The sequence below is a fragment of the Vicugna pacos genome, chromosome 19 (genome assembly GCF_048564905.1).
Source record: "Vicugna pacos chromosome 19, VicPac4, whole genome shotgun sequence".
Classification (NCBI taxonomy): domain Eukaryota; kingdom Metazoa; phylum Chordata; class Mammalia; order Artiodactyla; family Camelidae; genus Vicugna; species Vicugna pacos.
Window position 1 is genome coordinate 39,490,676 of NC_133005.1, and position 27,041 is coordinate 39,517,716.

At 44.4% G+C, this 27,041-nt stretch overlaps 1 protein-coding gene and 1 long non-coding RNA gene across 15 annotated transcripts in view; one reads left to right on the plus strand and one right to left on the minus strand.

Annotated features, from left to right (window-relative positions):
- Positions 1-1,524: 1,524 nt before the first annotated feature.
- Positions 1,525-26,875, minus strand: ZNF217 (zinc finger protein 217). Of its 4 annotated transcripts, none has more exons than XM_072944433.1 (6): positions 26,781-26,875; positions 10,860-12,622; positions 7,446-7,562; positions 5,149-6,696; positions 3,536-3,668; positions 1,525-1,708 (listed from the first exon to the last, which is right to left on the minus strand). In XM_072944433.1, the coding sequence occupies exons 2-5, from the start codon at positions 12,247-12,249 to the stop codon at positions 3,559-3,561; spliced, it is 3,165 nt and encodes a 1,054-aa protein (XP_072800534.1). In that variant the 5' UTR covers positions 12,250-12,622; positions 26,781-26,875; the 3' UTR covers positions 1,525-1,708; positions 3,536-3,558. The 4 variants fall into 4 exon arrangements, with proteins under 4 accessions (XP_072800534.1, XP_072800536.1, XP_072800535.1 ...); XM_072944435.1 differs by lacking the exon at positions 26,781-26,875 and adding an exon at positions 23,275-23,465; XM_072944434.1 differs by lacking the exon at positions 26,781-26,875 and adding an exon at positions 22,928-23,063.
- The window catches only part of LOC140687466 (uncharacterized), a 74,811-nt gene continuing 70,668 nt past the window's right edge, over positions 22,899-27,041 (plus strand). For 7 of the 11 annotated variants that reach the window (XR_012061837.1, XR_012061839.1, XR_012061841.1 and 4 more), the window contains exon 1: positions 22,900-23,004. This is a non-coding gene — a long non-coding RNA (uncharacterized lncRNA). Of the gene's footprint in view, positions 23,005-27,041 lie in introns of all 11 variants that reach the window. The other 4 variants (XR_012061835.1, XR_012061834.1, XR_012061836.1 and 1 more) reach the window with 2 other exon arrangements.

A 27,041-nucleotide genomic window follows, 5' to 3' on the forward strand; every position in this document is an offset into this window, starting at 1 on the left:
ATTATCATGTATCCACTTTTAGGATTTATATTTATAGTCACAGCAAGCTGTCTGGAACACTCACTGGATTAGGTCAAGATCAGGTCAATTATCTTGTAAATGTGTTAATCTTCAAAAATAGGCTATAAAAGTGCAAAACTATGAAAACAAACATCTAGATTATGTACATATGGCTCAGCTTGTGGACAGGAAAAAAGTAAATAGTGTACACTTTCCTGATACAAAGCACTTCATCGCGATGCCAGAAGACTGTTCTCCAATTAGGCCTCCCTTTGCCCACGGGAGTTAAGACTTCTCTATCAAGTAGGCGTCATGTTGCATAATGAAAACAAACAAAAAAAATCAGGATTCTTTTAGGACATTACCCTTCCTCTGATGGAGAAGGGCCGGGCAAGACAAATTAACAGTGCAAATTTATTTTGATACAGTTTCTTCATAAAGTATATTTTGTGGTCGCTAAACCCAGGTACTGCTGAATACACTCAGCCGTGGACAGAGGATTAAAGGAACAAAAGTTTAAAACATTTAGTAAGCCGGCTGGTGGCTATCCTCTCTTTTAAAAACCCAAATTGCTTGTACACTGACAAAAACGCTGCTTCAAACCAGCCAACCCTGGGAAGACAACTGAGGTCTCAGAACTGAGTCCCTCTTCCCCGGGCACCACTCCTGGTGCAGAACTGACGTGCCCGTGATTAACTTGAGTGTGTCCACAGTTAACCCAAATGCCAGGCGCACCCAGCCCTCCAAATACAAACCTAAAATTCACCCTCGTTTCCTTTAAAATTGCTTCCAATGTATGTAATTCACATGTATAGTTCAGCGTTTATATTTTTTAATGTACTAATTTAGGCAAACGCCAAAAAAAACCCCACGAATTTTCCAACAGAAATGATTAACTTGATAGAAAACAAATTTAAGTAACTCTACATACAATGTGGTATGTTTACTGAACGTGTAGCTGGCCTACAGAAGGAATACTTCTCTGTAGACACACGCACTTAAAAATCCCACAAACCACCCATTTACTCAGAAAAGGATGGTGGATCGAGGTCCTTCTCGGATGATGCCCTGAAATTTGCAGTAAAGGGCACCCAGGTCAGAACGGCTGACCTCGATCACGCAGCACGTATCATAGGTCGATGCTTCAGTTAACAATTTTGTCAAAGACAATAGACTGTGGAGGATTTAACATTATACAAATCATTGAAATTTTTTTTTAGAAACATACATTTTAAATGAAAGAGGACAAATAGCAGAAACTTGCTCAAAGTGATGAGCTACATTAGAGAAAAAGAATACACACAGTATTTAAACAAGCAGGTTTACAACATATATTTACAGATTTTTACCTGAGGTGCAAGCGTTATATACTTTCTCCCCGCCCCACCCCCCCAACCCAAATGATTTCTTTTCAGCAGCGCTCAAGTATGCAAAAAATTCCATTTCTTATTTGGTCAATTCTAAAAAAAAATATTATTTGGGGCAAAATAGAGATGTCTGGTCTCCATCTGTGTACAACCCAACTGTTTCAACTATAGTTTTTATTGCTATTTGGTACAAAAATTAACAGAACAACTTTACAAAACCGTAGTGTTCCTTATATGTTATATTTACAGTACAATCACAGCTTATTTCAGTAGCTTTCACCATTTTCTTTTTCAAAAGATGAACTAATTTAATTTCATGGAGAGTACACATCCATCAAGACCTAAGGAGGAAAAAGGTATAAAAATGATTAGAATAAAACTGAATACAGTTCAGAAAAATCTTTTAACAAAAAGTGTAACAAATAAATAGAACTATATAGAGACCCAGAAATGCAACAGATTCAATTTAAGCTTAAATTTTGCAAAGTCTCAGAAGACTAAAAAAATAGATCAGCTGCATTATTTAGGAGATGCTAATATCTACTTAACTGTGATTTACTGAAGATGATTTAACCAAGAACCAGAATTACATCAGTTACAGTTGCCAAAGACAACTGCCACCTCTAAGAAACCCTGCAAGTTTACACCTGATGAAAGGAAAACACATGACGTGGACTTAATACAGCAAATGACTCAGAAGAGCCTCCTGCATGGGAAGGCTGGTGCATGAGACCCGTGTAACACGCATTCAGTCAGCACCTGTTCGGGAACAGGTACGAAGCACAGCACAGAGGGAACACAAACAGGCAAGCCCCAGCCCCCAGCCAATATTCTGCAGAAATGATATGTGAGCTGGTCCTGAAGCATCCAAATATCAGAAGGAGGTTGTTTGCCAAGAAGGTGCAGGAAGGATGTTTCCAGGTGGAGGGAGACGCAAGCAGAGAAGCCCAGAGGCTGCAGGAAGAGGCCTGAGCTGGACAACCAGGGCCGTTCCCATTTGCCGTTATCGACTGGCTGGGACACATAGCGCAAATGACCTGCTGCTTCTAACCCGTAAGTTGTTTTCATGTTTCAAGGCAGAGTGGATTTAATCTCATCCCTGTGATGACACCACTCTTGTACTACTGATGTCATCAGAACTGCACCGGCTGACGCGCCCCATGAGCCTCGGGGAAAAATTCTACCCTGGACCTCGAGAGTGTCTCATCTCCGTACCAAGAACCAGCAGGCCGTCAGTCAAGAGACTGCTCCATGAGGACGCTGTGGTGGTTTAACCGGACAAGAGTCATCTGAGAGGGAACTAAATCTTGTCCAAGAGCCCCAATCTTTCCAACCAATTTAACTTTAAAAGCGTCCCAGTGTAACTCTCACATAGACACCATGCCCTCTGCCCAAACTTGGAATTAACTAAACTAACGTGTGTACGCCTCCCAGGACACTACCGAGACTATTAGGTATCTCTAGTTAGATACCTCTGCGATGTGAACCAAAAAGTCAAAATAAACCTACTTGCTCTGTCCCACTCCCCTCAGATAAGGTTTTATAAAGGCTTTGAACAAGAACTTAAACTGGAGGGTTGGAGCACAGGCCTTGGACGGTGCAGACCTAGGATCAAAACTAGGCAGAATAAGGCCTTGGACAAGTTACCTAATGCAAGGCTCAGTCTCCACATCTGTAAAGTGGGCCCAGAACCTCCTAATCCAGGGGTCAGCCAACTTTTTATGTAAAGGACCAGACAGTTAATATTCTCAGCTTTGCAGGCCACGAAATCCGTCAGAATCTGCTGTTGTGGCACAAAGCAACCACAGACAGACAGTATGTAAAGGAATGGCTGTGGTTGTGTGCCAATAAAACTTTATTGACAAAACGAGGTGGTGGGCAGTTGGCTATCCTCTGCCCTTGAGTCCCCTGCTATAAGAAGAGTAAATGAGTTCACAACGAGTAGACACTTCATTCAATGCCCGGCACGAAATAAATGCTTAGTAAATTCCAATTGTTATTACTGTTTTGACCATTATCATCACCACTGAGATCCAGATACCCTAAGGACTCTGTTTTAAAACACCTCAACATTCACATTAAAAGCAATTTTACTTCAGATTATTATGTTGGATAAGCTAGATGGTTTGCTTTCAATTAAATAAAATCAGTATGTTATATATGCTCACCTTTCATCCCCAAAATAGAAAAATCAAGTTTTTTTGTCATTTGGTCGATAATGTGCATTCCCAATAAAATTCTCATAGTTCCGCTTTTGTAGCATGCTGCTAGATAAGTGTTGATAAGACACTGGCCTTTTTCCTGATTGAAAAACAAAAAGTGTAAAAGGGCATTTAGAATTAAGTTCCACAATTAGGTGAGAGTGCATGGGTTGTCAGAAGTCAATTTGCAAAATTCCTAACTGATCAAATGATCAGAACACATAAGACAGATACATGTTGAGAAGTTACAGGTGACATATTTTTAAGTCCCATGAGGACATTTCTTAGCACAGCATTTTAAGTCACTAAAGCTAAAATTATCTAAGTTCTAGTCAGTCATTAGTAAGAATTAAAAAGCCAAAAGAAAACAGGAGCATAAAAATTTTAAACCTTTGTGCACCATGAACCAAAACTGGGTGGAAGAAGGAGGGAAAAGACCAATTTACTTGCAATATAAAGCTTTTCTCTTCAAGCAGGCAGTTATGACTCATGTCCATTTTAAGCATCAAGGGGGGAAAGAATGGACGCTTTTAATCAAAAGGCAGCAAAAATTAACTTTTCATCACAATTTTTATAAAATTGGAGTGTGTGAAAGCAATTGTTTTGTAATTTGCTGTCCCTACCAGATCAACTGGTATCAAGCCATCCTTGATAAGACTGTCACCACACAGAATCCTTAATTCGAAATTAATACAAACTGAGGAGTTTAAAATGGATCTGTCCCTTTGGGGCAGACAGACCCGCAGAGCTTCTGTCTGGCAAAGGCAGGCATGCTGGTTTGATCCCGTTTGCCAAGTAGGACAGGCGCCGAGGACACTCTGCTCTACCTTTTCACACGCACAGGTAACACCTCTACGAATCGCTGCCATGAGGGAGCAGGGGCTATAAGAACACCTCCACGAGGAGACAGAACAGTAACAATGGACAATCCTGAGAAAAACTTCCCTTTTAAAATTCACTTACTATTTAACCAAGGCTAAATAAGGCAGCATAATTCTGTAGGTCCTAACATCAAAGCTGTTCAAAAGATTGTTTAACCAGCAGTGCTTACACCTTCGGCTCTGGTAGACCAAGGGTCCTCGTGGGTATTTACCGAGGACCCCTCGCACCCCCTTGTGCGAGGGCGCGTGACAGGGCTCCACATCAAATGTCCATAAAATGTGTTTTCTGCCCTGAATGAGTTCACAGTCCAGTCAGGGTGGAAAGGCATGGAAGGAAGTGCCCCACATCTCCCACCTCCCAGGCTGGGCTGGGCTGGGGTGCTGGGCACTGCCTTAACGTGCAAAGGAGAAAACGAGACTAGGATGAGGTGAGGTGAGCAGGGTAGAAATGACACCTGAAATTTCAACAGCAAGGAAAGGATCAGTCTCCTGGTCCCCAGCCACTCTCCATGACCCCCACCCACCACCCCAAGGAAGGGAGAAAACGAAATTAAAAGGGAGAAATGAAACACTGAGGAATAAGCTTTCCCCTGCGGGGCTGATTCTTGGGGTCCCAGACCACTGCCACATCTAAGAACGTCTGGCCCCTTCAGAAGTCCCCCACCGCGCCCCCTTCCCCTGGACGCCCGCCGGGGGTACCTTCCAGCGCTGGGCCGGCCGCGGGGCCCGCGGGGCCGCAGGGGAACAGGGTTCCGGCCCCGCCGTAGGGCTTCTGCACGCTCAGCACGCCGGCCGCGTCGGCCTCCCCGGACCCCAGGAACCTGGGCTTGGGGGGCAGCACCGTGGGCGGAGGGCACACGCACTCCTGGGGCAGCAGCGACGTGATCCCGCGGACCACGTGGTACTTGGGGAGGTCGAAGCCCCTGCGGTAACTGGGGCCGGACTGGTCCACGTCCAGGGCCGGCGCCCCCGGCCTCAGCCTTTTGGGGTGCGGCTCCGCCAGCTCGGCGCCGCTGCTCCGGCCGCAGAAGTAGTCTCGGCCCGGGGGCACCCAGGGGCCGTCGTTCTTGGGGGGGTGGTCGGCACAGCCGTTGACGGCGCTGCTGCCCGCGGGGGGCTGGGCCGGGGCCCCCACTGGAGGCTTGAGTTTGGGCTCGGGCCTCTTGGTTTTGTCCGGAGCCGGAGAAATGCTGGTTTTAACGAGTATCTCGGAAGACTGCTGCCTGGTGGCCGTGGCCGCCTGCCCCGCGACTCCCTGCTGCGGCCGGTGGGACTTCAGGTTACTCGGGGCTAAAGTGCTGGCGTCGATCCCGGAAGTGAGGGCGGCCCTGCCGGGCCCGGCGGGGCGGGGCTTCGCCTTCTCGGACGGCAGGGCTTTGGGCTGCGCTGGGAGGGCGGGCTTGGGCTTGGGCTTGTAGGAGTCAGACAGCGGGGGCACGTCTTTTCCCAGTAAAGCTGGCGGGCATCCGGTCCGTCTACTTTGAAGTAAAGACTTGTTTCTATAGCTTTTCTGGATGTTGGGGTTGTATTTATGCACCAGTCTCTGGTGCATCGTTAAAACTTCTGGGTAACAGGTCTTGAAGGTACAAAACGGGCAGGTGTTACTTGTGGTTGCACTTTTACCCAGAGGAACCGCCGGGCACCCGTGGAGAGCCCCGAGGGATAGGTTCAGCGGCTTTTCTTGACAGTCCACGCCTGGCCTGTACTTGCAGTCCGCCGCAGCCTCCGCTCGCTTCTCCTTGTGGCCGACTTCCACGCCGTGGGCCGCACTGCCATCTGGGTGCGGGGTGACGTCCACTTCTGTTCTACAGATGAGGTTGTTGGCCTGAGGTTCAGCTGCTGATCTCTTTTTTAGCATGTCCAAATAAGCAGGGGCAGGATTTTTGCTCGTTTTATCAGCACTGTCATCAGCTGCATTTTTGCTGAAATCCTGAGTATCTCTGTGTACTGGTGAGAGGACAGCGCTGCCCAGAACGTTCTGAAAGGCAGAAGCCATCCCCTTCAGTTGCTTTGCAGGTGGGCTGCCTTTAACATCTTTGGCACCATCAAAACATCTTTTCAAATTTTTGGTTTGCGTACTGTCAGCGGTTAGAAGTGCATCTTCGGTCTCCTGGTTCTTCCCATCGTTCTTGACTTCGGCAGCAACATCGACCTGCTTGTCTTTGTGATGTCTCTCCAAGTGATACCGCAGAGAGGTCTTCTGGGCTGCAGCATAGTCACAAAATTCACATTTGTATGGTTTTTCACCTAAAACAAGAAATGTCACTCTATTATGGAAGTTTATGAAAAGCATCCAAACACAGACCTTTGAAACCAGAAGAATCTCAGACAGAAAGTGGAATTCCTTCCTCTTCCCTTCTTGCCTATTCACCTTCATATCCAGGATCAGTCATGAGTTGATTGTTTTATCACCCTTTCTACACCAAATATTTGAAAATGTGAACTCAGGTCTTTAATTTTAAAAAATTAAAAGCACACTTTAAACTCATCTCATTTAATCTTCATAACAGCCTTACAGAAGTGGGAATATTACTATCCCACTTTTACAACAAAGAAAACTGGAGCACAGAAAGGTTAAATAATTTGTCTAAAGTTGTACAACCAGTGAGTAAAAGATGCAAAAAATGTCCACACAGCCTGGTGAACACCATGCTGCAGCTGCTTCTGCGAGCTAAAGACTACTAAAGACATTCACCCCACCCCAAATCATAAAAAAAAAATACCAAAAAGCTGTGGTATTAAAAAATATTAAAGCAGTTTTAATAAGATGAGAATTAGGATAAAGGAATCAGAAATTAAACCAAAAACTTACTTCAAAACAAGTTTGTTACAGTGACACTAAAGGAGGCAAAATGACAGCTACAATCAACACACCGCATTTATTCTTCAGCTGTTCCAAGGCACTAGCAGAATATCTCACAATAAGAACAAAATCAGACCCAGATCAGGACCCTTTGAAATAATACATGCTGTAAAAAATCTTAGAAGTTCCTTACCTGTATGCGTTCTGAGATGAATATTGAGGTAATAATTTGAACGGAAAAACTTTCCACAATAACTACATTCTCTTGAGGATGTAAGATGCTTTATTTTCCCTCCATCATCATTTTTATCTTAAAACAGAAACAAAAATATTCATGTAAGAAGACAGCTCAAGTATGTGAACAGGGTGAGCTGACAAATATTCTTGATAGGAACATTTCTGGAAAGTATAAAATAATTTTTATATGAGGTGTTGGGGTAACCCAAAAACACTAAGAACACACCAAATGTTGTTTTGAGGTTGTCTGCAGTAGGACAGCATGTGTGTGTGTCAGTTTTTTGAGTGTAGCAGAGTTCACTGTTAGAGATTCAGTTCTTCATTTGCCTCTATCACAAGACTACATAACAGACTGAAATGCTTTCCCAGCAAGTCTGAAACGGGCAGGGTCTGACAAACTCAAGCAGGACCTGCATACAGGCTGGAATAACCAGCTTCATCAGAGTAAGTCATTCAGAAAACTGAGCCAATACAGATCGCCAACTTTCCCAACCACCAGAGGAAAAAAAAGTTTTTTATTTTAAGATTAAGCAAGTTGCCACTAGAGGGTAGTAAGGACAACTTAATCTTTACAGAAAATAAAAAGTTTGGCCCTGGGCAAACACCTAGGAAAGTTTGTCAAAATTTAGTAACATTTTGGAAAGCAGATTATATTGTCCACCAGCACTCACACGGGCAAAATGTAGCTGATAAGTCAAAATCTGTCCCCAAATGACAATGGTTAAACTTTAAATTTCACTCTCAGCAGGACGATCGGGACAGTGTATCTTGTGTGCAAGGGAGTAAACAAAGGTCTCCTGGGGGCGCTAATGAATGACTGTACTTCCCACACCAGCCCCCCAAGATCGTCAGAGACGCTACAGTTAAAATACCCACTCCACCACACGAGTATGTTAAGTTCCAGATGAACCTCCACTGGTCGCCGGGCATGTTACATACGTTACAACAGAAGTACAACAGAAGTCAGGTCCTCTCTTTAAATTTACCATAACTGGTCATTTTGCCTTGAAAAACTATAATTTCCAACTAAATGACCTCTTCCTGGCTCCTTCCACATTCTGCAGTCTGGATTTATAGATTTTACTGATTTTAAAAAGCCACTTACAAGCAAAACACGGCTAGCCTCCAGGTACAATAAAGACAGGACTGTATAAATCTCGGTCACCCCTAAACATCCCTGAGGACAGCATATCCACCTCCAAACCTCTACACACTCTAAAATAGCACAGAAAACCCTGGATCTAAAAAGGTGTCATAAAGACTTTTAAAAAAACAATTTGCAAGAACTATTACTAAACCTATTTATAAAAGTTAAAAAAAATTATTTACTTTGCTTTTTGATCTTACAGGTATATAAATCTACAGAAAGCCAGGCAGATAATAAGTAACAGTAAAGGAAACCTAGACGAGGAACCACACCATAATGCGAGCTCAGGAAGACCCATTCCCTAACCTGGAAGGAACACCCAGCTTTCCTTCTTGCAGTCACACCCAAAGCTGAGTCCGCAGCTGGGTTTGCGCCTCACTGCAGTCTCCTACTTCCAACTCTGTGTCAGGGTTTATGGGATGTTGCGTCACATCCACGAAGTTACGGAATGCCTTTATTCTAACACAAAGGACATGCAGTGTCCACTCTACCTGGTCCTGATCCTTTAGCATCAGCTTTGATTTTGTAGTGCTGCCCTTTAAAGGAGTTTTTATGAACAGACAAGTGAAATCATCCTTGGGAGGTGGAAGGCAAGGGTCGATGAACTGATTTTGTAAACAGGGAAATCAGGGCAAAGAAAGGTTAAGCAACATGGCATGGCTCACAGAACGACGCAGTGGTAGAACCAGACTCCTGCGAGTCCTGGCGCTCCCAGCTATTCTGGGCTCTTCTTCCCGCCTGCCAACTGAGCCTGGGTTTTCCACCCAATTCTTCTGCTCACACCAACTACCCGCAGAATGCAACTGGCCAGCTCATTTCTTTCAGGGTTCTGGGGCATCTCACAGGCCTGACTACCTCCCCATACTGCAGGCCCACGAACAGAACTGATGCTAAGAGGAATCACTTAGAAGACGAGAGGCTGTGTTTAAAGCCATTTTTATGATGTCATTAAGACACTATAATGCGTTTTCTAGATTTCTAAAATCTGAAGATTGTCAGCATGCTGAGTGCTAGGTTTCCTGTGTTCCAGGAAACTCAAAACATCCTAAATATTTGATATGAAAACTACTGCTCTCACATCCATCACATGATCAGAAAGAGAACTGGGCACTGACTTAAGAGAAGATGGGTTATCTGGGCACATTCATCCTGGGACTCATACACTGAGTTCTTAGAGAAAACAACACACAGTCAAGTTACAGTGAAAGACAGCATTTGTTTAAACCCAAGACCACTTCTGTAAACGATGATGTTTCTCCGAGACTAATTCATGTGCTCATCATTCACGTGCTGATTACACACACAGGGGTTTATGAACTCCTCCAGCAGCAGGGTCTTCTATTCAAACAAATTATTACATGGACACGAGAAGCTGCGGTTTAAGTGAAGATGAGCAAGACCTGAACCCCAGGTGGAATCCTCTGCCCGAGATAATGCCCACTGGGATGCAAGAAATACGGCAACAAGCCTTCAGTGAGGGCTTCCACTTCCTATAAATGCCTTTAGTACATTAAAAAACCTGACTGAGCAAATGAGACCTTCTTTCAAACATCTTTGGTATGTTCACATTCTCTTTACTTTACAAACTGTTTTAGTTACTGCACTGACTGTTGAATACCTGCCCGGGACAGAAAGGATGGGGTACCAGGCAGCACCGAATGGCTTCTCTAACAGTAACGTTCCTGCTCTGGCTGATAATCACTCCCAGGACCTGCTGTACCCACGCATGTCCATCTGGAATAAACATAAGAACGCTCTGGCCCCAATAGAAAGGGACATTTGGGGCCAGGTCACTCTGCCGTGGGGTCTGCCCGGTACACGGGAGGATGGCCAGCACATCCCTGGCCACGACTCACGGGGAGCCCGCACTCACCGACCCAGCCGCGACAGCCGAAACTGTCTCCAGACAGTGCCCCTCGTCCACTCGGGACTAAATCGCCCCAGCGAAGGGCACCGCTTTAGGCTGATGCCTGAGTTACAATAATGAGTGACTTTTGTTAGCAACCCAAGAAATCACCTCATTTTTAGAATGGCCAGAAGCCTTTCAAACTCAACCCTATTGTTACAGAAATGAGAAAATGAAGGCCCTGAGAGGTTAAGTGACTTACAAGAGGGTGACACCAAAAAGAGCCAGGACTCCAAACCAGCTCTGCCTCCCCCCAAGCCTGCTTGCTAGTGTTCCCGGGGCGTGGTGGGGGGGACACACACAACAGAGCAGCTTACCCAGGGGGAGCCCTTCCGGAAGCCCGTCCTCGGACCCGTCTTCTGAGCCACCTTCCCGGTCGATGGCTCCGTTCTCATCCAGGGTGGGCGGCAGGTCCGGAGAACACGTCCTCGGCTGCCTCCCGTCCACGGACATGGTCGGCGACTCGGCATCGGCCCGCCGGTCCTTCTTGTGCACCCGGGAGTGCAGGACCAGCTGGTGGTAGGTTCTGAAGGCTTTGCCACACTCGGAGCAATGTGTCGGCTTCTCTTTGTTACTGGGTAACTTGGGGTCCGCGTCCCCGGAAGGCACTTCGTTGGGGTGTCTAGGCTTCTCCTTGTCTTGTGAGAGGCCCGGACAACCGCTTTTACTTGTCTTGGACTTTCCAGAACCTTCGGGATGGCTTTTACTCGCGGTCCAAATTTCTCCCAGCTCTTCTTTGTCTGAACACGACTCATCATTGTCAGTGCTCCCTTCCTGGCCCGGCTGTTCCTTCACTTCCCGGCACACGGCGACCTTCCCTTTGGTGGCCAGCTGCCAGGCCTGGTAGGTGGTGAACGGGTCGAGCTGAGGTATCCATTTGGCCGGCTTCCTCGCGATCTCGGGGTGAGATTTTGGTCTTAAGTTTAAAAACTGCAGCAGCTCTTCCCCCGGAGATGGCATTCCCTCCTGCTGAGAGTCTGTCTGTGGGTTGCTGGGACCGGAAGCAGTTTCTTTGGTGTGCATCTTCCTGTGATCAATTAGACTTTCTTTATTTGGAAACAGAAAGCCACAAACCATGCAGATCTTGTAAGGAGATGAGATGGTCCCGGCTGCGTGCTCCTGCACCACCTCGTTGATCGTCATCGGGCTCTCCAGGCCTGGCTGCAGTCTGCTCTTGGCCCCCGACTTGCCCGTGTGGGTTCGCATGTGATTCTTCAGAAACCAGGGCTCCTTGAACCTCCTCCCGCACACGTTACACCCGTACGTGAAAGAGTCCTTGTGCTTCTTCATGTGGATCTCGACGTCGAAAGCGACTCTGAACGTCTGCCCACACACTTCACAGCTAAGTTCTTCGTTCTCCTTGCAGTTCTTGTCCTTCAGAGGTTCTGTTCTCACTTGACCTTTATCAAGAGGACTAAGATACTCGGCTTCAACACGCAGAACGGCGGGCTCACAGAGGATCGGCCGATGCTGCAGTAAGACGTGTTTATTGAGGTCTTCTGAACGTGTGAAGGTCTGACTGCAAAACATGCAGTCCAGGGGCAGGTATCCTTCTATCTGGATGATGCTTTTCTCCTGCGTGGCCCTGAAAGGAACAGCGGTGGCCCCTTTTATTGTCATGGCTTCATCTATCTCCATCTGGGAGCCAAGAGAATTGCCGATAACTTCTGGTCCGTCCATGTACACCAGGAGGGATTGAGTGGGCATGTCTCCTGTCTCTTGAGGACTGTATATAAAATAAGGGTCTGGCTGAGGAATCTCCGCAGCTGGAATAAGGCCACTTGTAGAGACTTGTCACTCACACGCCCAGCAGCCCGAGGCTTCAAAACTAGAGCAAATATTTGCTATAAAAATTCAAAAGAGTATATTCCTCTAACTTCGTATCTTCAGAAGTTTTAGGAAGCTCAGGGATAGACACTATCACTGGATCTCTCCACAAACAAGGCAGACAGACTCCCCGGTGCTTTGATTCAAATATGAGTCAGCACAAAGCATTAGTTCTCTTTGTCTTCATCAAGTGAGTGATTCAGTTGAGCAAGAAGTCAATTCCAGCAACCTGGAGACAAGGGATTTCCAAAACCTAGAGAAAAAAAAAAAATAGAAACGGTTAGCTCTGGTCAGAGAAAAGAGGAGGCTGGCCGGTGACTCACAGTGGTCTTGCCCACGTAGCAGAGAAGGGACCTACTGCAACTGCTTCACTTTTAACTAAGACAGCACATGCAGTTAAATATGCTAGTTAATTCAATCATCAGCATTTTATCCAATCAGCACCCTTATCAAATGCTAGAGATTCACTCAGTTAAGAAACTTAAAACATGGTGCTTTAATGATTTAAATCTAAAATGTAAAGTTTCAAGAGAGAGACTGGTATATTCAGCTGAATAGGTTTTAATTGCCACTAAAATGCACATGAGTATCCTTACGAACAGCCTCTACAAGTCTGGAGACTGTAAGAATGGTGAAAAACAAGATGATAATGAAAGCACTTCAGGTCAAATGTTAAAAGCCAGAACTTCAAACTGTCTCATATACAAACAAACAAACAAGAAATATAAATGCCTAAAAGCACACATTACATAGGCCAACAACATAAGCACAAAGAAATGGGAACCTGTCCTAAAATCCCCATTCAAGAAATACACACCACCTCAGAATGGGTGTTCATCTTGGTCAAGGGGAATCCTGATATATTTTAGTTCATGGGATATTCTAAACCTCATTCCACTGCCCAAATCCCGTTTGCTTTCAACAACTTTCTGCCTTCAACAGGCATCAGGGTAGGGCTTCCTTATCCAAACAACAAATAAGGAAATACATACACAAAGCTACAAATCCTCAACAGAGCTGGTTCAATATGGCTTAGTCCTCAACCAGGAAAGGGGTCCTCTAACTTTTGACCCACCTTCCACAGGATGCACTGGCCAGGTGAAAAATCTATCACTCGACTTAACTCTGCAGGCTCTGACTCAGAAGCTCATCTCCACTCCTGGAGAAGAACTAACCTCCAAAGCCAATACCCTCCACCTATGCGGCTAGCACAGGGATTGTTTTAAAATCGTCCCAACTACTGTAACTGAAGTCAGTTAATTCAACCCAAGAAAACAGTAAGACATGCAAACTATTCCCACCACAGTCAACGTTAAACTAAAAAAAAACACAACTTTCCTTCCCTTCTCCCCACTTCCTCAAAGAGCGAGGGCCAGCAGGCTCGGAACAGGAGGACACACTTCTTCCCCTTCTTCACACTCATGAAAAGAAAATTCTCATACTCCTTGTTATCTTTAGTTTTGAATAAACTAGATCTTTAAGCTTTTCTGAAGACTGCAAATCAAAGTTCAGGGTAAAGAAAGAATGGATTAAAATGTTTTATCCTAATTTCTTCGTCTTCTGTTGCAATCCCAATGGGCGGACTACCAGCTCGCCTAGCAGAACACTCCAGCGTCCTGAGTTCTGGTCCTGGCTAAGTCACAACCTTAAAGCTGTCACCCCCCCACATACCTCATCTTTCTCCATCTACGTAATGCGGAAGGTTAAATTATAGGACCCCTGCAGTGTTGTGAAACCCTGTGGTTTTGGGGTTAGATCCACATTTATGAACAGACATGCTCAAAAGAATACTTAATGATTATGCTAATCAAGATGGGAAATGATATTTGGATATGTGATTGATAATTTAGGTTTCTGTGCAGTCATTTACTCATGGGCAACAAATATATACTGAGTGCCCATGTCCTGAGTAATATTTTAACTGAAGAAAGCAACAGGATATACTCTAGAAAAGTAGTTCTCAAACCCTGGCAACACTATTTTCACCAGCCAACAGCTGAATGAGAAATAAAGAAATAATTCAATGAGCTCCACACAAATCTACATGAAATAATTTCAGTTTGAATAAAGATTGTCCTTTATTTGAGGTCCTTCCTACTTTTGAATGCCAAAGTGCTCTTTTTATAAAATGAAAAAGTGGCAAAAGCAGAGTTTGGGTTTTGGTTTTTTTTTTATGTCCTAATTTGCCAAAATCAAAGTCCCCCATGCCAGACCTCAATATTATTTACTTTTTTTTTCTTTTAAAGACTAGTCTGTGACATTTTTCAGTTTGGGGGAACTCCACTTTTCTATAAATAATCTTTCCCCAAAAGACACCAACCCTAAACTCAGTCTCTGGATTGGAAACATCATGTGGTACATCCCTATTACTTTCCCCATGGACTAAAGGCACATACTGGAAATTCCTGTCTTAGAAGAATGACTTAGTTTCAACTTTTATCTCTGAAATGGTCAAATATCTGGTTAAGTAAGTCACCATCAGCTTCCAACACAAGCCCTAAAGGACTGGTAAAGGAGGGCAGTGGGGACATCTCAGGATAAAGAAGGGCTTCAGTTTTGCCGGAAAGGGTGAATAGGATGGCTGCCGGAAGAGGAGAGGAAGGATGTCCTAGGCCGGGGGTGCAGTCTTCTAGTTTTGTCACATGGGGCAGAAGGTCCTCCAAGCAAGACCAAAGGACTTCCTCCAGGAAAGTTGCTGGGACGGATTCTAATCATCACTAACTGTGCCCAACTGTCCCCAGCACTAGACTACCTTGGGTCACAGCGATCCCCACTACTCCCCCAAAAGATACTTTAAAGGGATGGCCCATGTCTTCTGTAAGATCCTGGGGGACAGAGACTGTCCATCTGGTTCACTGCTGCCCCCCAGTGCCTAGAAGGGGTGCCTGGCACAGGGTTAGGCCCTCAAGACACATCTGGTGGATAAATGAACAGACACCACGTAACCAGTACAGGTGTAGAATGAGTATGTGCACCTCTGGCCACAGTCACCAACCATAACTGACTAGATATTAAAATTAACTTGAATGTTCATCAAGATTTCTACATGGCTACCTGTGGCTGCCATCTAATTAGCATTTCCTGCAATGTTAAGAGTATAATAAAAAAAAATGAATCACAATCATACCATAAAGTTGACTAGCACAAGCAACACTACATCACTTGGGTATACAACCCCTCCCCTCACTGACCTACCAAAACAAAAACACAGGGCAGGCTAGGGAAATCTCTCAGACCAAATGCCCTCAACTCTTGACTTAGAAACTTCAGGCAGACAAAACACTTCCTTAAACTACTAATCAGAAACTACATCACTTAAAACCAATCTGCTAAACAAAAATCAAAAATCTTCAGAGTGACTGTAATAATGAAAACTTTAATAATAACAGAACTTACAAAAACAGCCATTCAAGCCTAATTACCGTTAATAACAAATCATCATTCCAATCGAGGGAAGTGTACGAAGGCACACAGGCTTCCCAGAACCTTCGGCATCCTACGTGTGAGCACACAGGCGCCAACAGTACACCAAGGGCACTGCTGATAAAGTAAATTGTCTGTCTTGACAAAGAACTGGGGGCGGGGGGGGGGCGATAGTGACGACGACCACTACGACACACACACACACACACACACACAAACACCTATAGTCTAAATGCTTTTTGTTTGCAGAAAAATGAGCATTCTGAACACACTAAGCTTATTGAAAGGCACTTAGCAAAAATTTTTTCAGTGTCTTAAGAAAGATTTAACCTTTACTCAGGTTAATGACAGCACTTAACCATCGGCCATAGACTCCTAAAGCACCTAAAGCAAGGGGTTGTTCAGAATAACCTTATATTTTGAGAGAATATTAGGGTTTAATTTATATTGTGATCACTTAAGAAGATACTTTTTTTCTAATTTACCACAACATACGCTTTGAAAAGAGTAGGAACCATACTGCTGTAACTGCCTGAAACAGAAGTCTGAGGTCCTTTGGGTCATTATTTCTTTTAAGCAGATATTCATTTGTGAGTAAAGTTACTATGAATTCTGCCAATACCTACAGACCCTGAAATTGGCAAATATTACACATCAGACAAAGCTTAATGAAAAGCACAATTTGTGCTTAAGCACAACAAATGAGAGGTAAATGCCACCTCGCCAGAAACGGCTGTGGCTTGGAAATCCTGTTCTTTATATACAGCTGTACCCAAACTGTCAGCTTTAGGGAGAGCACACTTCTACTGCAGTGTAACAGCTTATACTACACGTCTTGGTACGGGATATTTATTACTATAGTATGGAGCAATAATGTATCCAAAGTCCTCAAAACCTGTCAAAAACACATAAAAATTCTATTCACAGCCTAGTTGTTTCAATATTCCTGTAACTCTACTCCCCCCACCACCACCCAAGTTGTAAGTGTCAAATGATCATTAAAACTCCAGTCTAAACCACTAGTCTCTGGCCAATTCATTTGTATCCTTTAAACTTCAAAATTATCTCCAAGATCTGATTAGGAAACTGATGGGTTTTTCTATAGGTTTCTTGTCTATATTTTACACATAACAATATTACATATCTGACAATGAAGAGAACTAACTCTATAGAGGCAGTCAAAACCTGCAACTCTAAACCCTTCATCACTTATTTCAAGGAAATTACCAAGGTCACACCCATTGAGCTAAATGGTCAACCCAACTTTCCTAATATAGCTGTGGAAAGATGTTTAAAAGTTAAGTGAGAGAAAAAGAATAAAATATTCAAAGTTTATATTCAACAGTTACAACCTATTCAAAAGCAAATGATTGTTCAAAGGCAGAGCTTGGGAAGATCCTATAGGACAGAGTCTCATTTTCTTGAAACTGTATGTAGGTGCTCAGTTCTAAATGGGTACAATAAAAATATAATCATACTAGCACACTGGAGTGTCAGGATTAAGAACTCTGTCTGCTTCCTCTTAAGTCAATTCAGTTAAATGACCTAATACGAATTTAAAGCAACACGTATCATTTTTAGTTTCAGTATTATCAATATTAACAGATACTGTGCTTTATAAACTGGCTTTAAAAATTCCATCTTGGCCTGAAAAAGAGAATTATAAGGGAAATTAATTTTTTAAATTTTAATTAAGCAAGATTAAGCGCTCTTTATCAGTGAGTTCATATTATTACTACTTAACCGGCACTACTTTAAATATTTTGAAAAGATTTTGGACAGGACTAACTGCAGAGAGATTTGAATGAACTTAAAAAGGGAAAAAACTAATCTATCTTTACCCATATTCTTTAACTCTACAAAGAAAACACTGCACACACACACAAAAATAACTGTATACACACAGAGATACAAATCACTATAACCATTATGTCACTCATTACCCTACACACCTACACCTCTTTTTCCACAAGGCCAAATGGTGAGTGTTATTAATTATACCCAATTTAACCAACTACAGATTATATACAAACATGGGCACTGCCTTTTAAGTCATGAGCTCTTTCTTCAGCCACATTTAATACTCCTCTCCCTATCTCTGCTGAACAAATACTAACGCTGTATGTCTGACTCTTTCAAATCACCTCTTTGCTTTCAAAATTAAGTGGGGAAAAAAGTCTCCTTTCAATTAATAAAATCACTGTTCAGTAGATTTATATACTGAACTGAAAAGCACTTATCCACTAATTTACAAAACACAAAAACACTTCTGGTATAACAGAACTGTTTTGAAGTTATCCTGATTTGTTACAGGTAGGAAATACAAAAACGAGTGTTTCTCCTAATGCTGATTCAAGAACACAAGAACAAAATCTATCTGGACTCTCAATGTCCAGTCCACAGAACTGTATTTTAAATTCGAAAGGTTTCCTGGCACACTAGAAACTAATGAACACCAATACACAAAACATTACATGAACCCACTAAAAAAACTAGCAGCTAACTCTAGGGGTGCTCTTCTGTATCAAGTGGAGGAAGGTGTTGGTGAAAAGCAACTTTGGTATAAAGGTTAAGGAATTTAAGCTAATTCTCTCATACAACTTACTCAGCTGTCTTTTCGGGTTTAGTAATTTTATTTCTCAACTTTATCATAAAATTACCAAACTGGCCCCAAATTTCCAGTAACTCACTTGTGTTGTTACCCTGGGCAGGAAGTTAATGGGGATGTTCAGAACAGTCTGTCAACAAATGCTCAAATACAAAGTTTTTTAATGAGTATCCCAATGTTAAACGTAAATGGGCAACTTGTGGTGGCACCTGGCTGACAGGCGCTGCCCCTCCATTTATTGGGGAAAACAGATTTATACAAGAATTGAGCTTGCTCGTCACGAGCTGCAGATTTTAGGAAAGGATGGTCCCTGTCCTGCCACTTCCTCAAAGTCTATCGGCCCTCATGGTCTCAATTGAAAACCCTCTGCCCTACATACCACTGCAAATTTGCCTAACTATAGTGTCAGCTGGAGAAAAATAATCGAGATCACCTCATTCCCAAAAGCCAACATTTCATCAACATCTCACCATTTCAAAAGCTTTTTATATTGCCCCCAAAATGAGGCCAGTTGTAAGGATCACGCCTCCCTTACCCAAAATTTAAGAAATTTCCTGCTGTCTTTGTGCAATTCATTCTTTCTTCCACGTGCACTTAAACTAGTCAACACCCCTCCCCCAAAAATGTGGAGATGAGGTGCACAAATCAAGACTTCCACCGCCAGGACTTTACATGCTGTAACTAAACCCTTCCCTACTTAGAATATTTAATATGACTGGGATTCCTTTAATTCCACTTCAGGAGCTGTTCTGTAAATACCTTCCAGGTTTTTATTTTGTAACACACCTCAGTAATTTGAAAACTACTCTGTATGCTCCAAATGAAGTCATTACATTTAACTTAAAATCTCATTACATTTATTTTATTCTATTGGAATGAATACTCATCAGTTTCTCCAACTGTCTCATGTGTTTCACTCATACGGTATATAATTTTAAAGTTTGAAAATATATAGCCATAGTTCAATTCTTTGACTTCACCTTTTCAATCCATTTATTACACATACTGCTACACAATTAAACTGAAATAGGAAATCAGAAATGAACCGTTTAAAACAAGTCACATCCAGCAACTTCAAAACCCTTACAGGCCATACTGGCATACGTGAGCTAGAAGAATCTGAACTCAAAAAAAAATTTTTTGAGCAAACAGAAACAAAGCTTCATGTAAAACATAAAATCACTTACAGTCCTAAGAGAGATAAAAAGTCTATCCTTTTTTTAAAGTAGTAGATTGTGAGCAGTCAAGAGTCATTAAAACTACTCGAAAGTTCTTATCAACCAATATCATGTTCGTGACAACTGTGAGAAAAGAATGTAATTTTACAAGGTGGGAAAACAGCACATCTTTTGGGACCCCTGAGGCTCTAATCAAGCGTATCAGAATTAAGAGTGCTCCGGGTTGGGAAAGCAGCCCTGCTGTGGCAAAAACATGCCATTTCATCATAAATGTTGTTAAGAGAGAGAAAGGTGATTAGCATTTATCTGAAATGAGGAGACAGAGAGACTCTGTCCTTGCCAGGCCATTATAGTCCTTAATTATTTCATCAGTTTGTAAGTGACTTGATGATTAAGTCTTATTTTCAGATTTCCTCTTGAAAAGGACCACTGGAAGGGGCTTTTATTAAAACAGGGGCTGCTATTCCTCCCTGAAGTTCCACTGCCAAAAATGGAGGATTACTAAGAACGCAGAGCTGCCTGCACCTTAAACCTTTACTGGCAAAGTCAAAACCTTCACCCCTCCCTCTTCCTCTCCAACTTGGGGGAAAAAAAAAATCAAGCTGTTATCTAAATCAATTCTTCAGGGTGAAAAGGGGAAATATTTTCTACAAGCTGTATCTAAGTGTATATTAGTTCCTTTTTGGGGGGATTAAGAAGGGAAAAGGAATAATAGGAACCCAAGATATCTACTAAACTTCCATCTCACGTGTTATTAAAAAACAGCAAAGGTAGTGTTAATTAATGTCGTGAAGATAAAATGACAGAAAGAAGTTGGACACCAAACAAAAAAGTATGTGTCCTTTACCTAGAAGTCATAATCTTTTCCCCCTCTTCCTCCGCAAGCATGCAAATCAATGTGCAATTCTAAAGGAGCAGCCTCCCTCTTCACGCCAAATAATTAAAATTCCAAACCATGAGATTATTAACCCTATTCTACCAAACAAGCCAAATAAATGATAAATTTGGCTTGCAGCTATTGACAACTGAATTTCTAAATAAGTCCCTGTCTCTTGAATTCAAAACTTACATAACTGATTTAAAACGGCAGCAATTTGGGGTGGGGGTCGACTTGGACTGAAACACCAGGATTAAACACCCACACACAACTACAGTCTTTAGAATGCTGAACAAAACAGTATCTAAAATAAACAGGACTTCCCAGAAAAAGTCATCTACCATTAAGGACACACCTTAAAAGTTCTCAGCACACATTAACTAAGCAAGCACAAACTAGTGGTCTGACTGTTACATTTTTCAGACAAAAAGCAATTAGGTTATTACTCTGCACTTGTCACTACAGACACTAAAGGCTATTTAGAAAATCTAGATCTATTACTCATTCTCAAAGTATTACAAAATTTAGTATTTTAAGTCTGATTTGATATCAATCAAGGCAGTCCATCCATTCCATGGGGGGGGGCAGTAAAGAACATTTTAAATGTACTTCTTGACACATACAAAAGAGAAGGTGAAAGGCCTCCTAAAGACCCCTACCTACTGGCCGGGCCTGGCGGGCAGCTGCTGTTACCCTGCCTTTTCTTTTGTTGAGCTTAATCTCATGTCAACTCATTCAACCAACTCAAAAGCGATGAAGACATAATTGAATCAACCTGAACTAAATCAGACCTAGGCTTCTTAAAACATACAGCTTAATGGTTCCAAACGATCTAGAAAACTAGGAAACCAGCCACTACACTCGGTGGTCAATAACAGAGGACCCCAGACCGGCCAAAGAACCACTGTACCCGCCATGTCTTTAATACACGTTAAGGAATGTTCAAGCTCCAAGCCCTATAGGCTGATCCTGAAAGATAAATTGAGGCTCAAGGAATTTCAAAGGGGAAAACACACCAAAGCCTTAAATTCTCAAGTGACCGTTCTTTTCTTGAAATAAAAAAAGAGAGAGAGAAAGTTTATACTGCTCCAAGTGTGAACAGGCTACTTGGGGTCCCAGAAGTGGCCATTAGTGGCCCTTTCCTGCTCCCGTTACTAAGCCTTGCGGGAAACTCCCCCCCACCTCACCCCACCCACCCGTCCAAGAATGCGTCTTCCCGTCCTCGGTGGCCCTACCCAGAATCCAAAAATGTGGGTTCCAACCCGGGACCTGAAGGTCTGTCCCAATCCCCAGGGCGCAGGTACCGGCCTATGCACCCCGCAGGCCACGTCTGGCCCCCTTGGAGCAGGACAGCCCGGGCAGCCCCGAATCCAGCCTCTCGGGGGCCCCCAGCAGCGCACTCCCCTCCCCATCCCGTGCGGCTCACATTTTGGGACCAAATCAAGAGTGAAGAAGGTTCTACATCTGAAACTGAGCGGTTTCGCCACTCAGCGCCTCCTGGCAGAAACTTCCCTTTTTAAAAAAAGAAAGAAAGAAGCACTTTTAGGCTAACACTGCAATCCCTCCTGCCCTTTAGAGTTCCTAGTTCTGCTTCCAGCTGGCTTTGCGTCTCCCACTAGAATTGATAAGGATAGTCTTAAAGCGTTTGAGGACTATTTTTTTTTAAGTTAAAAAAATCTTTTAAAATTAAAGGGGTGAAATAAAACCTTATCACACACATCCAGGAAACGCTGCCCGCTGCACCGCCTGCCCAGGGATGGGCAGAGGACCTGGACTCCCGGGGACGGATTTGGGGGTGCCCGGGGGCTGACGGGGGTGTGCGTCCGGGTTCGCGGCGAGGCCCAGCCCCTCCCTCGGTCCCTGTAGACGCGCCCTCCGCCCGGCCCGTGCGGACGGTCCCGGCCATTGTTTGCGGGGGACGCCTGTTAGGACGCATTGTTTTGGCTGTTTCCAACTTGCCCTGGCCCCTCCCGGGCCATCGCAGGGGACCCCGCGCCGGCCCGCTCCCTTCCGCCCGCCCCCCACGGCCGAGTGGGCAAATGGGGAGACCTGCCCAGAGGAGCCACCCAACTTTTCAGGAACAGCCCCCAACCCAGCCACCCACGCAGTCCCCGGGCTCCCTTCGTTGGGCCCCTCGCTCCCATCCCAGGGAAGGGGGCGCTCCCCTGCCCTCAAGCCATCTAGACTGTTTCCAAGAGTGAGTGTTATGGTCAAACACAGTCTGTACACACCGGGGGCTCGCCCGACACCTTCTCGCCGGCAGAATGGCTCAGAAGACGAGTGGGGAGGGGGCGCCCTAGAGGAGCGGAACAGAGAGTAGGGATGGGGGGGCGGGCGGGGCGGCAGGACCATCCGGGGAGGGGGGCGAGATAACGAGCTCCGGAGACTCGAGGGCGGGCTCGCGGGACGCCGGAGGGGCGAGGCGAGGCGCCCCTTGGGGCCCCGCGCGGGCGTGGGGCGCGCCCCCTTTACCTGCGGCTCCGGCTCCTCGGCCATTTCCTCGCTCGGCGGCGGCCGGGACTGAACTGACACCACACGAGCGAGCCGAGGTTTGAATGAGGAGGGAGCAGGCGAGAAGGGGAGGGGGCGGGGAAGGCAAGAGGGAGGGGAGGCGACGGGGAGTTTCTCTCGGCCTTTTGTGCGGACACCTCCCGGATTCCGCGCCCGCACCGGCTCCCCGAAAGAGACGCGGGGCCACTGAGTGAGGGACGAGGCCATCCCCCAGAGAGCCTCGGGGCCTCACGCCTTGAAGACCCCCCAAAAGGAGCACCCCCACCCCCACCCCAAACCCGCTTGGAGGATTTGGGGGCCGGGCTCACCTCGGGCGCGGGGCTAAGGTGAGCGGGGCGGGGGTGCTCACGGGGGGCAAAGGCGCGGGCGCCCCCTACTCGTCCGCGTGAGGACAGTGCAGGCACGGGGGGTCCCTAGAGCCGCCGGGGCCCGGCGCGTCCGGCACAGGGGGACTGTTGGGTCAGAAAGTGCTCAGGGAGCAGCTGTTGCGCCCTCCCTCAGCCCCGCCGCTCGGAGACGCCCCGCCTCCTGCCTTCACCGGCCGCCTGGCCCCGCCCTCAGTCCCGCCCCCGCACCCACGTGATCTGCGCAGGCGCGCCCCGCCCCGCCCACCGCCTGGACTCCGCCTCCTAGCGGACGAGCGCGCGCACTCCCTGTTCTCGCCCTGCTACTCCCGCGCACGCGCGCGCCTTTCACCGCCCCCACACCCCCCGCCTCCCGCCATCCGGCTTAACGTGGCCCGCGCGCGCCCCGGCGGTTCCAGTGACAGGTACGCGGGGAGGGGGCCACGAGGGCAGCGCGCAGGCGCAGTTCCTGACCTCTGCCTCGCCGCTTCCCCCTCCTTCGCAAGGTGTGCCCAGGCGAGGGGAGGGGCTGGTTGCCCCAACTCCTGGGTCATCCAACATTACTAACAAACAAAAAGCCTTTACACCCATCTGGGTAGGCTAGAAAGCAGCTGTGCACAAACAACATTTTTTTCAGTTTTAAGATCTTTTTCAGAGATAAGATGATTAAAATATTTTTAATTAGTGTCTTCATAAAGCTATCCTTTAATTGTTGCTGTTTTTCTGAAAGGGCTGGGCCTACGCCGCTATAATAACTTGAGATTTCTAAACTTGGCTTAGGTTCCAAGAATCCACTTGGCTTTGATAGAAATCCACATAGATGAAAACCAGGCTTAAAACTGGGGACAAAAAAAAAAAAAAATAGCCCTCCCCCTGCCCCTCAATGCCAACTTATTTAAAGCGTTTTCCAATTATACTTTTTATTTGCTCATTAAAAAAGTAAAAAGTTATGATTCTTAAGTGATATTCCCCCGTTTTAAGTAACCCCCAAGGAAGAACCATAAAAGCCAACAATCACATCCACCAAGTTCTCTGCCCCACGATGCAAACGAATGCAAAAGTAAAGGGAGCTTTGCAAGTCACCACAAACAAAATAGACGAGGTTTTTTTTTTTTTTTGGTATTGGCCTTGGGTGTATCCTAAATGGAAAAACTTAAAACACATTATGAAAGGCACTTAAAGTATATATTTAATAAATCAGAAGCAAAAAAAATCCCTACAAAAATGCTCCACTGGTGAGCAGTGCAATCCTTAAAAAATAGAAAATGGAATTTAAGAGTTTCTTAGCAAAGGGGAAGAATTTGCCAAGTGTGATGTTTTGCTGTCATTTTATATATAACTACTAACCCCAAATATGGTCTGGTTAGTCTTTTTTAAAAGGGAAGTGAACCAATTACTTACTCACACTTAATTAATTAGCAGTGCCAGAAGTAGATTCTTAGGCCAGAACTCTTTTTTCTTTTTTTTTTTTTTCACTCAAGTACACTGATACTGATCACTTCTACTACTAGAGTTCCTTTTCTCAGGGAAGATGAATATCTTTTTAAAAATATTTTTTAGTCTTATAAATAGTCACATCCCAAAGCAGTCCAAAGGCATACTCTTCCTAAACAAGAAACTTCGTTTAACTTATCAAAACAAATGACTTAGGGCATTGCTACAAAACAAAGAAACTATGAACAAGTGAAACCAAATTGAGTCTCCACATAAGTGTAGCCTTACTCTACATGTTAATGGATAACCTTTGAACTCTGAAACCTTGAATGCTGTAAACACAATAGCACTGATAGTTAAAAATTCTAGTGTCAAAATTGAGGAAAAAGAAAAGTCCAAACTTTTCAGTAGGAATAGGGAAACAATCAAATGTTTTGACAAATAATCGTTTCACTAAGAACAATGAGACTCTTGGCTCTCAGACCTTGTTGCTACTGAATTATTTTCTGAGCAAAAAAAAATGGTGCTTTTCCCCGTATGCCCTCACAGAGCTACCACTTTGTAAGCATAATAGTATCATATGGTTTGTTAGTTACAGTTTCTCCTCCCCCACTCCGCAAAAAAAAAAAAACAACAAAAAACAAAAACCACAACACCTTATTATGTTGTAGCTTTAAAACTGAAAGATAATTGTATTAAATCTATCTGCTAAGAGTTTTATACACGAGCCTTGTGTTTGAGCAAAGAATTACAAAGAACCTTACTCCTGGAGACGTGCCAACAAAACTGGGAAGTCGTTGCAAAATTCTGCCAGTGGCTGAGTGCTGGGTTGCAAACACATACTGTGTTTTTAAATGGACATAGAGTGATCTGAATGCGCCGTAAGACACATTCGCCCCTCAGAAGGCGGAGACTCACACTTAAGATTTATTTGGAAATCATGTATAGTTAAAATAATTAAGAATGGAAACTCCAAAAGCAACAGGAGGACACTGGGAACATTTGGTTTTGTAGTAAAACCTGAGAACTCATTATTATCGCATGAAAAGAAAATTGAAAGTCGAACGTTGGTCTCCATATACTTAGCTCCGCCCACCCGTAATCCTGTTTTGCCATCGCCCCCCACCCCACCCCACCCCCACCCCCACCCCCGCCCCAGCGAGACTATCTCTAAAGGAGTCAGGTGCTGCAGAAACGCAGGCAATACAAACAATGGAAGCAGAAATGTCCCTTCAAATGTGAGCTAATGTTCTGCACATGTTATTCGGGGAGAGGGCACAAGACCCCACTTCACCTCTTTTTAACGCGGCAGACATCAGCTACACCTCATTTTTCACAATTATCAAAACAGACCAGCCCTCCTTAAAATACATTTCCCAGTGTACGCTTATAAAATCGCACCATTATCTCTGATTTAATCCTACAGATAGGAGACCTCTGCCTTTAGCTAACTTCTGTTTCCCTCCAGCTCTTGACTGCCACCGCATTCTCGGATCTAATAACAAAACAAAACCAAAAAAAAAAAAAAAAAAACAACCCTTCTAACTTGCTATATTTAACATTCATTGGAATCATCTTTTGAGGCTTAGACTTAATTAGAAGAAGAGAATGCCTGTATGATCTTCTTATTTCGCAAGTATTTATTTTACTGTGAAACTATGATAGAGAAACGATTTGGAAACTGTATGTAAATCCCTGGAGCTGAAATGGAGCCAACAGAGACTTAAAAGAATTCAGTGTTCAGAGCAGGAAAACCTGAAAAACTGCAGTGAGGAGTTAGCAGGAAAAGAAAATGAAAAACTTAGGCAAACCTGCCAGCTTTGCAAACTACAAAGGACATTTGAGAAGGAAACCGGGGCAGCTCTTTGAACAGAACTGAATGCACTAAATGAAGTAGGGGATCACCAAGACTCCAGGGAACACTAGACTTCTCTCTTTTCTGTTAAGTGTCTTGATCCCACACAAGTCATCCCACAATTTTAAACGCCCTATAAAACATCATAATAATACATGATAAAAAAAATAGCAGAAATTACCTTTCAGAAGTGGAGGCAGGGTCTGGAACCTGGAGACTTTCTCTCCCTGAGTTGGACAGTCCACCTGACTCGGAACAAAACTGGAAGAGATGTGATTGCTGGTTTTTATAAGCAAACCAAAAAAGGGAGGGGCCAAGAATAAGGCTCAATATAAATAGAGGTTTAGTTGCAATCATGACGTGACTAACCAATCTTGACTGTATCTGTCCCATTGGCAAGTTTGGTGAGTACCCTCCCCTGCTTTACAAGCACAACTTATTT

Bases quoted from the DNA above. Each gene is read 5' to 3' on its own strand.
- ZNF217 (XM_072944433.1), bottom strand. From the start codon at position 12,249: ATGCCCACTCAATCCCTCCTGGTGTACATGGACGGACCAGAAGTTATC. The intron at 6,697-7,445 runs GTAAGGAACTTC...TTCTTGTTTTAG, and splicing joins TCATCTCAGAACGCATACAG to GTGAAAAACCATACAAATGT. The intron at 3,669-5,148 runs GTACCCCCGGCG...TTTTTCAATCAG, and splicing joins GGCCGGCCCAGCGCTGGAAG to GAAAAAGGCCAGTGTCTTAT.